This window comes from Neofelis nebulosa, chromosome 1 (assembly GCF_028018385.1).
Source record: "Neofelis nebulosa isolate mNeoNeb1 chromosome 1, mNeoNeb1.pri, whole genome shotgun sequence".
In the NCBI taxonomy this organism is placed as follows: Eukaryota; Metazoa; Chordata; class Mammalia; order Carnivora; family Felidae; genus Neofelis; species Neofelis nebulosa.
The window spans coordinates 35453726-35469129 of NC_080782.1; the positions used below are offsets into that span (position 1 = coordinate 35453726).

The 15404-nt window shown below is 39.6% G+C and overlaps 1 protein-coding gene across 5 annotated transcripts in view; it reads left to right on the top strand.

Moving 5' to 3' along the window:
• The window catches only part of NNT (nicotinamide nucleotide transhydrogenase), a 96888-nt gene that overhangs the window by 1441 nt on the left and 80043 nt on the right, over positions 1-15404 (top strand). For all 5 annotated transcript variants that reach the window (XM_058719233.1, XM_058719247.1, XM_058719243.1 and 2 more), the window contains exons 2-4: positions 4044-4247; positions 9515-9744; positions 12046-12263. In XM_058719233.1, coding sequence (XP_058575216.1) covers positions 4091-4247; positions 9515-9744; positions 12046-12263 — 605 coding nt within the window. In that variant the 5' untranslated portion in view covers positions 4044-4090. The remainder of the gene's footprint in view (positions 1-4043; positions 4248-9514; positions 9745-12045; positions 12264-15404) is intronic.

Below are 15404 nucleotides of genomic sequence, written 5' to 3' on the forward strand. Positions count from 1 at the left end.
GTGGGTTTGGGCGAGGTCACGCTGCCTGCCAGTCTAAGCTTCTGTAGGGTATTGTGTCCTTGGTTGGTATGTTTCGCTTTAAAAACGTAACTTGTTTACGGTGGCAGGCGTCCTCTATTCGCCCTGTGGTGCAGGGCAGTCCTAAAGCGATCTCTTTATAAGGAGTCTTTTAGGACAGACTCTTCCCATGGTGTTTGCATGCTTTTATTAAAGTGCTTCCCTCTTTAAAAATGTTCATGTCTTCTGCCATTTTTTAAATGTTTATTTATTTATTTTGAGAGAGAGAGAGAATCCCAAACAGATCTCGTGCTGGGGCTCCAACTCATGACCTGAACGGAAACCAAGAGTCCCTCCCTTAGCCAACTGAGCCACCCGTGCGTCCCACTTCTGCCCATTTCTTAACTGGATTATTAACTATAGAGAACAAACTGAGGTTTGCTGGAGGGGGGATGGGTTAAATGGGTAATGGGGATTAAGGAGGGCACTTGTGGTGAGCACTGGGTGTTATATGTAGGTGATGAATCACTAAATTTTACTTCTGAAACTAATATTACACTATATGTTAACTAACTGGAATTTAAGTAAAAATCTGAAACTATAAAAAAATTAAAGAAGAAAAAATGTTCCCCTTTTCTCTGTTGCACACCTTTTATTTGCAAACCTGGCTTTAAAAATTTTTTTTATTAAATGGACAGTTTAGGACTACTTTTTTATCAGCAATGTGCTAAGCTGTTTACCTTTGCTGATGGAATCAATCTTCCACAAGGCTACACAGCATTTCTTTTTCGAAGGAAATTTCCTGAAACTCTGGAGAATGTGTTTTTGTAGATACGCAGGTTTCAGGTTACCTAGTCCTAGTTATTTATTCATTCAGTTAAAAAGTACTTGTTGTTTTCCTCCTTTGTGCAAAGCACCAGGCCAGAGGTAATACCAAAGTGAGTAGTAATAGCAATAGAGATATTGTGTCCTTTTACTCCTTACAACAACCCTATATAACACAGGTGCTATTATCATTTTAAAGATGAGAAAATCAGGTTCAGAGAAGGTAAGTGACTGACTTGCCAAGGACACAGCTAATAATTGCAGAATGAGGGCTTGCAACCCACAGTTCACCTTGTTAGCCTCTAGGCTGTCATCATTCTGACGTGCTTGCCCTCAAGAGTTTTAGTACCTATTAGGGGAGATAGTTGCCCAAATAACTTACATTACACTGCTGTCTGAGTGGTATACTAAATTTTTTTTTCAGTTTTGAGTTGCAAAGCTTTCCCCCATTGCTTCAAAGCCATAGAAGCACATGAATAAAATAGCTTTAAAATAATGATAGGGGAAATTCAAATATTCTCTGAATATATTTCAGTGTCATTTGTATTTAATTTAGGCTTAGCCATAGGGGCTGTTCTTGCCAATAAACTACTTTCTTAAACATTATTTGTTTATTTACTTTTTAACGTTTATTTATTTTTGAAGGAGAGAGAGACACACAGTGTGAGCAGGGGAGGGGCAAAGAAAGAGGGAAACACAGAATCTGAAGTAGGCTCCAGGCTCTAAGCTGTCAGCACAAAGCCTGACACCTGGCTTAAACTCATGGGCTGTGAGATCATGACCTAAGCCGAAGTCAGACGCTTAACTGACTGAGCCACCCAGGTGCCTTTTTTAAATTTATTTTTAAGATAGAGTATGAGTGGGACAGGAGGGGGGTGGGCAGAGGATCTGAAGCATGCTCTGTGCTGATGGTAGAGAGCCCGATATGGGGTTTGAACTCAAGAAACGTGAGATCATGACCTGAGCTGAAGGCAGACACTTAACTGAGCCAATTGGTGCCTTACCAATAAAACTACTTTCTGTTCACTGTCTTACATGTTTATAACTTGAATAAATTGGAATTTTGGGGCGAAATTGGCCTGTGAAGTCCTCTGCCTTAATTGCCATCTGATGCCAGGGATCTATTCAACATCAAATTACCATTTTCCAAGTAGGCAGGGCTGTTTTTCCAGATGGCCTGAAACAGGACTTCTGCTTTAAAACATTGTAAAATCTTATCTATTCATAAATGTTTTAGAGCGTAATGGGGCCCTACAAACAAACTTTCTTGTGCTTTTATATATGAGCAGACTGAGGTGCAGAGAGATTCAGGTCGAACAGGGAGTGAGTGGCCAACTTAGACAATACACGGGCTCTATTATATCTAGCTTTGTTCTCTCCCTGATGAGGTCTGGGTAAACCTCATCAGCCCCATGAAAACAGTGGTTGTTGGGGAGCTGGGATGATCTAAGAAGAGAAACTAGAGTGAATGGGGAGGCGGAGATAAGACTAGGTCATTGGTAATGGTAGGACAAATCTCCCCCAAGGCAAGAATTACCTTTTATATATCTTTGTATCTCCCTTGGTTGTTGGCATAGATTCAGTGACTGTTTTGAATATGTGGCTGAATTTCGAACTTTTTGCTCTCTGTTTTCAGCCATGAACAACCCAGAAGTGACCCATGAATAAATGAGGAGCATATTTATGGGAGTCAGGGGTGCTTGGGATTGAAATGAAATGACATATGTGGAAACACTGAAAATCTAAAAACCTGTTCAAGTGCAAAGCATTATTATACATTTTTGATTGCATGCCTGAACCCATCTTGCATACTTCCTCTTCCTTAGCTTTTTTCATATTACTCTCTCTATCTCAAATGTGTTTTTTTTTTTTCTTTTTCTGAGCTCTGTAGGAGGACATAATCTCCTTTGATCCCTCAAAGAACTTTGGACTTGCCTTACTCTGTAGTGTTATTACTTGTTGACTTTTCTTATCTCAGAGCGTGTGATCTGTTCCAGTTTGATTCCACAGATGCTTCTAATGACTGTGACTCTGAAACTCAGCCCTCTATATGTGTTTGTTGAATTAAAGGTCATTTTAAGAATAAGCACCATCTGGATTAAGGATTTCCATCCCCCGTGTTGCTTTCTGGTATTTGTAAGAAGTTGCTTCAGGGAGTTGTGGCAGCAGTTCTGAGTGAACTAGACCCTTCTTCCTCTGGAGACTGGAAGAATGTTGATGGAACTGCTGGGATTGGGTGCTGGGCCCCCTGAGGGCCCACATGATGGGGCAGAGCCTAAACGTGTAGTTGGTGGAGTTAGCTGAATTTGACTGAGAGTTCCAAATCTTCTGCTTCCTGATTTTGAAGGAAAGAAAAGAAGGATGGGGGAACTCTGAGAATCAAGGGGATGGTGGGCCTTCCATGCCTTCCATGCACCCCTGGGGATCTGCCATGGAGAACAATGGAGGTTGCCACTGAAGCTTAGGTCAGTAACAGCAAAGGTCAGTGATCCTCCATCCAGCCCAGTTAGAGCTGGTGCAAAGTGGCCACTTGTGAGAACCACTGATGGAAGAGTTCCTAGTTACACCCATATCTACAAGCACAAACCTATGTGATATTGACATTCTTCTTTTTCAAAATTGGAGTCATATCCCACACATGCTTAATTTTCTTGAGATGAGCACTTGGCAGACACGAATCTCATGTTCACTCAGGCTCAATTCAGGGGGTCTTACAGGATAAGTATCTTGCTGCACTGAATAGGTTGCCAGTGTTTTCTGTACAACATTGGTAGCTAAACAAGTTGTTATTGTACTATACAGCATTATAGACAATTTAAGGGAAATCCAAGGGTGACTACGCAATTTTTGCTGTGCATGCAGACTTAGAAGATAACTTTCATGTAAGATGTGATTGGACCCTATAGCAATTTTCTTTTTTAGCTTCCCTGCTACATTAAGGATCAATTAAGGTGACCAAGGCTTGGAATTGAATAGTGAGTTTTTGACCACAGTTTTAAGTGGGAGAATGGATTCCGAGTTTTAAATATATGAATTGGAAACAAACTTCTGAAGCATCTTCTCTAAGTAGAGGACTTGGCAAATAAAATTCACTGTAGATGCCCACATACAGCTGTTATATTCCAAGCTCTTTGAATTAGTATTTTTTTAAAAAACTTTTTGATGCTCAAATGACAAAGTATGTTTTTCTTGGCATATAAATATTTTATTTTCTTTCTTAGTGATTTACCCTCAAGGAAATTTGGGATTTAGGAAGTTGGGAGCTCATATGAACATGGCGAACCTACTGAAAACTGTGGTGACTGGCTGTTCGTGTCCTTTACGTAGCAATTTGGGGTCCTGTAAGATTATACCCAGGAAGAAGGATTTTTTACGAACATTTCATACTCATCAGGCACTGTGGTGTGAAGCCCCTGCCAAACCAGGTAAAGTCTCACTTCAGTGTATATAGATCAAACCTTCAAGTTGTAGGAGCTAACGGATCTCCTGATGATTGATAAAAGGAAAAGCGATGCAGTTTTATAGCCTGGTGTTGGTGAGTCATCATTTTTCGTTAAAAAAAAAAAACCCTAATGAGTGCTTTTAAAAATATTTTCCATGTATAGAAGTTTCTGACTGTCGGTGCTAATAGAGAAGAAAATAAAATAGAACAAGAGAAATGATAAACCAGTTGAGTTGTATCCGGGAAACTATTGCTCATAGTAACCATTTGTCTTAGCAGCTCTTCCTTTTTCCTGGTCTTTTTTGAGGAATTGTACTGTATATGGCTCATCTATGCTGAGGAACTAATAACTGAGTGTATCAATTAATTTGTAGTACTGCTTCTCGATTTACTGAATGACAGCTTCATCTCAGTTGCTCAGGTCAGAAACCCTGGAGTCATCTTGGTCTTCATAGTAGGTATGGGTTAGCTCTACCTTGTATCCAGGGTCTGTTCTCACCATTGCCACTGTTATCGTCCTGTTCCGAGCCACCATCATCTCTCCCCTGGACTGCTGTGCTAGTCTCCTAAGTGCTCTCTGTGCTTTCTGCCTCTGCCCCCACGACAGTCTGTTCTATACACAAAAGCATCATCTTTTTAAAATGAAAGATCATGGCACTCTTCTCAGAATTTGCCACCAGTGTCCTAGCTCATGCAGAGGAAGAGCTGAAGTCTTTGAGTAGCCTACAAGGTGTTCCCTGCTAGGATCCCCACTCGCGTCTGTTCTTGTGCGCAGGTCAGAAGGAGAGGCTAAACGAAGGCTCCCTAAGCTGAGGGAGATCCCTTTATTATGCATTTTGTGCAAAGACCCTCATAGCACTCTGTACCTCATTGGCAAAAACTCAGACAGGCGGCAATTATTTAGCTGTAAGGGAGACTTGGACACAAAAGAGGTCCTTTATTCCAGATGGGGACAAACTCAACTAAAATTGGCATTCTGTTATTCAGGTGGAAGACTAGGATAGATACCTGTCTTTGCCACATAGAATAATGCCCTTCTTTTTAATTTAAGTTTGCAGGACTCTGGGCAATCAGAATCCCTATACTGCTATGCTTTTTGAGTTCTTATGTTTGTCTTTAATAGATTTCACAGCCTCTTTTCTTGTTCTCATGTGACAAGTGACTGTTGGCAGGGTACCTGTCCCTGAGAGCCCTCAATGTTATCTTCAGATTTATTTCTATTTATTTTTATTTTTTATTTTTTTATTTATATTTTTTATGTTTATTTAGTTTTTGAGAGAGAGAGAGAGACACAGAGACAGAGAGACAGAGTGCAAGCGAGGGAAGGGCAAAGAGAGAGGGAGACACAGAATCTGAAGCAGGCTTCAGGCTCTGAGCTGTCAGCACAGAGCCTGATGCGGGACTTGAACTCACGAACTGCGAGATCATGACCGGAGCCAAAGTTGGATCCTTAACCAACTGAGCCACCCAGGCATCCCTCTTCAGATTTTTATTTTAGGTGTTTTAGAAAGCCAGCTTATCCGAGCGTGATAAAATTGTGTCTAAGATAAAAGTAAGTAACTGCACTGAGGACATGAAAATTTTCCTTGTGAGTAAAGGCATGGACATCAAGATCTCTATATTGACTCTGCAGGAGACTTTTAATTTGTAGTTCTTGACTATTTCCCAGATAATTACTTTTTATCTCTAAAAGATAGGGATTCTATTTAAAAAAATGCATAACCACAATTTCATTACCACATTGCAAAGCATGAAAAGTAATTCCAGTCAGTATTCGTTTTTTTTCAGTTTCTGTTTTTACAGTTGTCTTATCCAAATAATGATCCAAACAGGGTCCACATGTTGTATTTGCATACTGTATCTCTCAGGTCTTTTTTGATCTCTGTTCTCCTTTTCTTTTTTCTTTTTTCTTTTTTCTTTTTTCTTTATTTCTTTTTTTTTTTTTTTTTTTTTTTTTTAAATTTTTTTTTTTTTTTTTTTTTAATGTTTTTAATTTATTTTTGGGACAGAGAGAGACAGAGCATGAACGGGGGAGGGGCAGAGAGAGAGGGAGACACAGAATCGGAAACAGGCTCCAGGCTCCGAGCCATCAGCCCAGAGCCTGACGCGGGGCTCGAACTCACGGACCGCGAGATCGTGACCTGGCTGAAGTCGGACGCTTAACCGACTGCGCCACCCAGGCGCCCCTCTTTTTTCTTTATTTCTTGAAGAATGTAGTTGTTGCCCTGTAGAATTTCTCACATTCTGGGTTTGGCTGAATGAATTCCCTTCATATTATTTAACCAGTTTCTCTGTTCCTTGTGTTTTCTGTACCATTTAGCTAGACCTAGAGGCTTGGTTAGATTCAGGTTTGTTTTTGTTTCTGTTTTTGTTTTTTTTTGACAAGAATACTTCATAGGTGGATGCTGTGTACTATCTGTGGTGTTTCGTCAGGAAAATTAATCAGTGAGTTTAGATGTTGATATTCATCCATTATGGAGCTCCCATCAGTTTTTCACTCAAAGGCTATAACAGCCATTTAATGATCATCAACTGAATCCATGGTTTTATGGGGAGGGGGTTTGAAATGGTGATACACTATCATTTTATCTTCATTTATTAGCTAGAATTTTTCTATAAAGAAAAACTTTCCCTCTGTTATTTAGTTACCCTGAGGTTGTAGTGGTAAGGTGGGATAAATGTTTGGTTCTGTCCCATTCTTTATAGTTTTGGTAATAATCTCTTGGTTTTCTTAAAGTATTAGTTTTTTATTCAGCTGTAACAAGGTAACACAACTTCATACATACACAAATTTATTATCTTACACTGCTGGAGGCCAAAGTCTAGAATGGCTCTCACTAGCTTCATATCAAGGTGTCGGTGGGGCTGTCTGTATTCCTTCTGGAGACTTTAAGGGTGGTCTGTTTCCTTCCCTTGTCCAGCTTTTGGAAACTGCGTATATTCTTTGGCTGGTGGCCCCTTCTTCCATCTTCAAAGCCAGCAGCATAGCATCTTCAGACTACTATTTGACTCTGGCTCTTCTGCCTTCTTCTCTCACACTTAAGGACCCTTGTGAGTACAGTCGGCCCACCCAGATAATCCAGGCTAATCCTTATTTCAAGGTCATTTGATTAGCAACTCTGATTCCATCTGCTACCTTAATTCTCCTTTGCTGTGTATCCTGACACATTCACAGGTTCTGAGGATTAGAAGTGTGGACACCTATGGGGTACCATTATTCTGCTTATCACACACCCGCTAAAGTTGGCCAATGAAGCTTTTAAAAAATATTTATTTTTTGAGTATCATAATGAACTCCTGCATTTTAACATCCTCGGATGTATTTTATTACATTGCAATTAATTATTCTTTTTCATGCTCAAATTGTTTCATATTTGGCCTTTCAAGTTGGCTCCCGAACCTGTTTGATGGGACTTCATTTGTCTTTGGTGGCTTCTTTGACTTACGGTATATAGGGCCTAGGTAATTTGACCTTGTCAGATAAGTGAACTCCAGATGTTTATGTGATTTAACTTTGCACATCAATCTGGAATATTTTCCAGCTTTCTATTATTTTCCTCCCTCTCCTTCAAACAGAGGTTAAGGTTCACCACATGTTTGCCTTTGGCTTACTTTTAGTTATTACTGCTAATGGAGTATGGGGTTTAAGACTCTGTTTGAATGCAGGTATTTTTAGGTTGACTTAATTTCTCTAAGGCCTCAATGTTGTTACTCTGTAGAGATAATTTGTTTTTTATTATGTATTTTGAGAGTTTAGGTTGCTAGAGTAGATTTCCTGAACTTTGGTACAACATACAGAAGCAGATTTTTTTAAAAGAAAAGTCTATTTGTGCCTGCACGTTGAATAAAACAACAAAAGCAACTTTAGCTAAAATTGTTCAGAGCCATATATAAATACTTTATTTTATACAGGCTCTTTTGGGTTACAAGGAACAGGATTGCATCAAGGTCCTATTTTGTGGTGAGGGCTTATTGGGTGTATTCTTGGGAAGTACAGAAGCCTAGGAAACCCCTCATCTACTTCTAGGAAAAGTGGAATGGTATTCTGGATTCCATAGCTATGGCTCATCTTCCCTCTTTGTATCGCCACTACTGATGTTTCTGCTACTGTTGCTGTAGACCTCCCTTTGTCTACCTTTAACCTCATGGCTGCTTACAGATAGCTTTTGTACCCTTTACTCCCCCTGTCCTTTTCTGTGGGTCTCGCATTCAGACACTCAGAGTACCTGAATGGGTTGGGTCATCACTGGCCAACATAGAGTGTCCTTGGGCAGTTCCTATGTAAGTCATCTCAGGGACTCTCTGGCCTGTAGACTATTATCTTTGACCCAGCTGTTGATCCTTGGTCTTATCCGCTGTGGCCAAGAACGTAGGGTCTCAGGAAACAACACTTGGAAATCTGTGAGGAATTGCCTGTGGCCAAATTGCCAGGAAGGAAACTTTGAGTGTAGCCAACAATATGTCTAGTATAGGGTTGTTCTTCAAAACAGCTAATTAGTTCTGTCTTCCTTAAAGGTGAGGACAAGGAGACCATAAATCCCAGAGGATTAATTTGAAGAGTGGAGTTAGCATTTTGATTGATCTCTCAACCCATTTTTTTCGTAAGAATAATCTAGTCATGTGCCTTGAAGAGAGCTATTTGTTTTTTTTTTTATTTTTAAAAAATTTTTTTTTTCAACGTTTTTTATTTATTTTTGGGACAGAGAGAGACAGAGCATGAATGGGGGAGGGGCAGAGAGAGAAGGAGACACAGAATCGGAAACAGGCTCCAGGCTCCGAGCCATCAGCCCAGAGCCTGACGCGGGGCTCGAACTCACGGACCGCGAGATCGTGACCTGGCTGAAGTCGGACGCTTAACCGACTGCACCACCCAGGCGCCCCTGAAGAGAGCTATTTGGTTAAATGAAATATTTAGAATTTAAGAGAGTGGGCATAAATATTTCCCATTATTCAAAAAACTCAATTATGATTATGAATCAGGAACATTATTTTGAGCAGCAACTTGTATGTTCAGTATATTTTGAACAGACTGCCCATTTTCATTTTTTGAACTGTTATTAAAACATTGTTTTTATGTTTTTTACTGAATTAATTTTTCTTTTTCTTTTTCTCTCTCTCTTTCCCTCTCCCGTTCTTTTCTCCTTTTCTTTCTTCATTTCTTTCTTTCTTTCTCTCTTTCTCCCCTTCTCTTTCTTTCTTTCTTTCTTTCTTTCTTTCTTTCTTTCTTTCTTTCTTCCCCTCACTTTGTAGGAATTCCATATAAGCAACTGACTGTTGGCGTCCCCAAGGAGATTTTCCAAAATGAGAAACGGGTGGCATTGTCTCCTGCTGGTGTTCAGGCCTTGGTCAAGCAGGGTTTTAGTGTTGTCGTGGAGTCGGGTGCTGGCGAAGCTTCCAAGTTTTCTGATGATCACTACAGAGCAGCAGGTGCCCAGATCCAAGGGGCGAAGGAAGTGCTGGCTTCTGATTTGGTGGTCAAAGTAATTATTCCTTTCCACCCCTCATTTATAGCATGCTCGCTTTTTAAAAAGTGTTCATGGAAAAATCATATTGTTATAACTCTTCATATTTTCAAACACTGCCTTTTCTCAGAGAAATGGTTGCATGTTGTGAATATTCTTCATAGTCTGGTAGAACTTTTATCAGGCAGTGTGATCTCTGTTTAACCATGAGAGTAGAAAAAGTGATCTTCCTTTTTAGATTTTCATGTGGAAATGCCCTTCTTATTGGCTAGGGAGAATTTGCACTTCATGGTTCATACATATCCAGAATACCCACAGGTGAGTATTTAACTGCTACAAGATGGAAAAAGGGCATGGGACTCCTCCTAGGACTGAACGTACCCTGATCTTCTGATATGTAGAAGGAACAGTGATTTAACTGACCTCAGTGCTATTTCTAGAGAGGGCAGGGCTGCCTTGGAGAAAGCAGCACGGGGCTGAGTAGAGACAGCCTTACCTACTTTAATGAAAGGTCTTAATGTATAATAGAAATCTATGTGCTGAAGAGCTTCAGACATAAAATCTGAAGTAAAAAAAAAAATCATATGGAAAAAGGAAGGGACTATCACAAGTGTACCTTAGATAATTATTAGGGAGCAGCATTAGCCTAAATCCTAAGCCTTCTGCAACCAAGACAAAGAGGGAGATAGGGATTGTAGTAGCATGATTATTAGGCAAAAAGAAGCTCCTCACTTGTTCAGCAAAGACCAGCTTTTTTTTGGTATGTGTGTTAATTTCTAAGGGGCATCAATCATGTAACTGTTTTTTTTTGTTTGTTTGTTTGCTTTTTTTTTTTTAACATAAATTCTACTGAATAACTTGGTAGAGTAGTGATCTTTGCAAAAGACAAAACAATTTTTTGGTGTGGAAATTAACAGTGAAATTTATGGTATGTGGGGAAGTTGCAAGTCAGCCAAAACTTTTAAAGTGTTTAGGTGTACAGATACTTGGTGATATAACTTAGTATAGTAAAAGAGCTTAGGGCAAATAGAAAAATGAGTATGATCCATTCCAACATATGCTCTAGGGATCAAAACCTTTTGAGATACCCCACAATAAAGGGTTAGTAGGGTGTATATAAGTTGTGGAAGCACTTTGTGTTCCTTTAGATCCGCAGTGTGTATGAGCATGTTACAAGCACGGAGAAATCCTATGATATAGTAACTTAGATAACTTTATACTTGCATTAGTAAACTATTTTTGAGTCAAGCCTGTTAATATCCTGGGGAACTAGTGATCCAAAAAGCACATTCAGGAAAACATTCCGTTGACTTAACTCACTCATATGCCAACAGTCTCAGCTGAGCATTTGATAAGGGCCAGTAGAATTAATTCAAAGTTGACCTCTAATTTTTATTAAATCTATATTTTAGATTCTCAATGAGGAAAAATAGACCTTGCCAGGGAGTCTTTTTAAGTTTATTTTAGAGAGAGAGAGAAGAGAGAGGGAGGAAGAGAGGGAATGAGTGGGGGAGGGGCAGAGAGAGAGAGGGAGACACAGAATCTGAAGCAGGCTCCAGGCTCTGAACTGTCAGCACAGAGCCTGATGTGGGGCTTGAACCCACAAATCGCAAGATCATGACCTGAGCTGAAGTCAGATGCTTAACCAACTGAGCCACCCAGGTGCCCCTAGAGAGTCTTAGAATCCAGAACCTTAATTAAAATCATATGTGTCACCAGACCAACAACTGAAATGGCAGTAACAAAGATGTTTCCTAGGTAAATGAGATGAAGTGCTATGAAATGAAAATATTGACCCAGTGTTTGTGTTTCTGTTTCCTTTAAAAATTTAAGTCCCTGAGCTATTGTTTTCTGGGCTTACTTGCCTAAAAGTGCTACTGCGAACTTAGAGCTAAGGACATGATACGTGTTAATTGAAGATCGATTTTAAACTTGGATATAAAACACACCTTAAAAGCCCACAAATGAATCTGCTTATCTGAATGTGTTTCTGCAGAAACTTAGGAAAAGCTGGCAATGGTAAAGCCATGTTATGAGCCTTACTTAAAAATAAAATTTTGGGGTGGGGGGGAACCTTCCAGAATGATAGCATGCTCTTTACTCAGATCAGTTCCTAGGTTGGTCATCAGTCAGAGGACAGATGGCAAAGATCTTGGTGCTCCTTACCTTGTTTAGGAATTTAGTCCAAAGTTTATTGCTGAAAGATTACTTCTGGCCTATTATTTCAATCATGGCATGTCATTTAGGTTGTCCTGTTTACTTAAAAATATGATAAAGGTATTTACATTATTAATCAGTGACTTGACTTTTTTTCTTCAGGTGCGAGCTCCCATGGTTAATCCAACATTAGGTGTTCATGAGGCCGACCTTTTAAAGACATCGGGAACATTGATTAGCTTTATTTACCCAGCCCAAAATCCAGACTTGCTAAATAAACTTTCTAAAAGAAAAACTACAGTTTTGGCGATGGACCAGGTTCCAAGAGTCACGATTGCTCAGGGATATGACGCGCTAAGCTCCATGGCCAACATTGCTGGGTATGTTGATTCCTTTCCATTTTGGTTGAACGAAGCACAGTGCTACTCTAGAAACATGCTCATTGTGACTCTTCTCTCTTACAGTGCTTTTACTTGTAATAATTGTTGGGGATAAAAGCTTTTTGAGAGTGCCCTTATTTATTTATTTTTTTAATTAAAAAAATTTTTTTTAATGTTTATTTCTGAGAGAGAGAGAGAGAGAGATTGAGCACAAGTTGGGGAGGAGTAGAGAGAGAGGGGACACAGAATCCAAAGCAGGCTCCTGGCTCTGACCTGTCAGCACAGATCCTGATACAGGGGTTGAACTCACAAATGATGAGATCATGACCTGAGCTGAAGTTGGAGGCTTCACTGACTGAGCCACCCAGGTGCACCAAAAGTGCCCTTATTTTTTAAGACTCAGTTTATTATTTCATAGTTAAAAGAAATGACTCTTCATATTCTACTCTTCATGGGTAGAAGTCTTCCACCAGAGCAAATGATTGTGAAATTATTTGTATGAGGAATAGACTGTCTTGCATGTATGTGTGTATATGCGTGTATACACATGTATACATTAGGTAGAAATTGCTACTTTTTTTCTTAAAAAAATTTTTTTTTATGTTTATTTACTTTTGAGAGAGAGAGAGAGAGAGAGCACAAGTGGGGGAGGGACAGAGAGAGGGAGACACAGAATCCAAAGCAGGCTCTGGGCTCTGAGCTATCAGCACAGAGCCTGATGTGGGGCTTGAACCCACAAACCGTGAGATCATGACCTGAGCCAAAGTCGGATGCTTAACCGACTGAGCGACCCAGGCACCCTGCTACTTTTTTTCAGATTTTATTTGAGACAATTGACATATAGCATTGTGTAAATTTAAGGTATAAATATAATGATTTGATATATCGGTATATTGTGAAATGATTGCCACAGTAAGTTAGTTAACATAAATTGCTATTTTTATAGGTCAAAAAAGGTCAGATATTGACAGTTTCATATTGTTCAACCTGACACATACATATTAGCATTTACCATTTTAATTATGTTTTGCTTAGGTAAATTCATAAAATATTTAGCAAATATGGAAAATGTCTGTATTTGGCAAAGTTCTACCCGGTGTCAAAACACGTATTATTAGGGGCACCTGGGTGGCTCAGTCGGCTAAGTGTCCAACTTCAGCTCAGGTCATGATCTCACTGTTCATGAATTTGAGCCCCACGTTGGGCTCTGTGCTGACAGCTCAGGGCCTGGAGCCTGCTTTGGATTCTGTGTCTCCCTCTCTCTGTGTACCCCCCTACCCCCACTTATACCCTGTCTCTCTCTCAAAAATAAAAAAATGTTAAAAAAGTTTTAAAAAATTATTACCCTCCCCCCCCCCCCCCCCCCCCAAACCACATATTGATAACTGAGGGCTAACTACGTCCTCTTACCTTTGCCCGCCACTGCTGCGTTCCCACTTTACTGCCTGGAGAGCTGTGCTGAGCAGAGACTAAGGCCCCTCCTGCTCTGGGGAACAGGGCTCTGACTGAGCAATCACGCCTGCCCGGGGGGATGGGGTGTATCGTGTTGCTGACTGCCTAGAGAGCGGAAAAAATCTGGAAATCGAAGATGCTTATGAAATCAACTCCTCAGGAGATAGTTGAATTAGATTTTAAGCATGCAAACTGCTGATAGTGACAGTTTGCTAATATGAATGAGGCACCAACAAATGAAAACGGTTAGAAAAAATCAAACAGCGCATGCAAGAGAGACTAATGTTTAATAAAGCCTTTTATGGCCTGACACATGACCTGAAGGTTTTCTTAGGTTTTATAGCTTAGGTGTAGCATATCAGCTAGGCCAATAGATCAAATAGAGTCTACTTTGGGTTTCATTTTTGAAAGAAAAGCAGAAAACAAAAAGGACAAACTAAAAACACATTTTGTTATCCTTACTATAATATAGCAAATGGTTGGTTTGAAGATATTTTTTGTGATATAAAGTATACACCAAAGGACAAAATAAATTTTTGCCATATTATTTTGTTTGTAGAAAAGTTATATTATGTATCATGGGACTTCAAAGATTTTCTTTTATTTTTTTTAAAGTTTACTTATTTATTTTGAGAGAGTGCGCGAGTACAGGGTAGGGGCAGAGAGAATCCCCAGCAGGCTCTGCACCGTCAGCCAGGAGCCTGATGCGGGGCTCAAACTCACGAGCTGTGAGACCATGACCTGAGCCGAAACCAATAGTTGGATGCCTAACTGAATGAGCCACTCAAGTGCCCTGAGACTTAAATGTTTTCTGTAGAAAACGTACAATGTGATCTTTGATTTTGTCTTGTGAAATGTAGAATATGAAAGGTTAACAAAGCCAGTGGTTCCAGCCCAGTGCTTTTTAGCCATAGAATCTTTTGGGCAAATGACATATTATGAGGCAATATAAACAAATGCAATAAGAGCAGAATGGCCTTAGTTGAACTGAGGGACGGAGGGGTGTCCAGAAACATGTTTGTTCTCTACCCCATCCATTATGGCCCCAGAGTTGGCTGGAATTTGAACCTTTGGGGATCCATGGGACACAGTTTGAAGAATTGCTATCTTACATCCTGAGCCGATATATGCAAAGGGCGTAGTTTGAGGTGCATCTTCTAGGATACTTATCCACACAGTACGTGATAAATCATTATCTAAGTCACACACACAGCCATATTACAGTGAAGACACGCTCCTTCCAGTTCATTCATGTCCATTCTGAGCTTTTTTTGCTGTCATCAAAAAGAGGCAAACTGTTATCACTTTTCCCCACTATCAACGTTTTCTTGTACATTCCTGTGTAACTCATCTCATTTTTGTTATTTGTTTCAGAATAGCAGCTGAATCTTTTAAAACATTAATTCCAAAATTTCCTTTGAATCTTTATCATGTTTGGTTTTTTGAAAGTTTCTGTCACTTGGATTCAGAAGACTAACAAGTAATGTGGTGTCTAAAATATTGCCTTTCTGCTATAATATGATTTAAAGTCGTAGTGGTTACCATTATATGCTTTTGCATCAATTATTATATCAATATTATTTTATAAAAAATATGGCCAGGAAAAAAATATGATCAGGGAAAGGTTTTATTGTCAGCAGGTAGATTTTAATAAATAGTTGCATCGTAATTTTAATTATAACGTGTTAT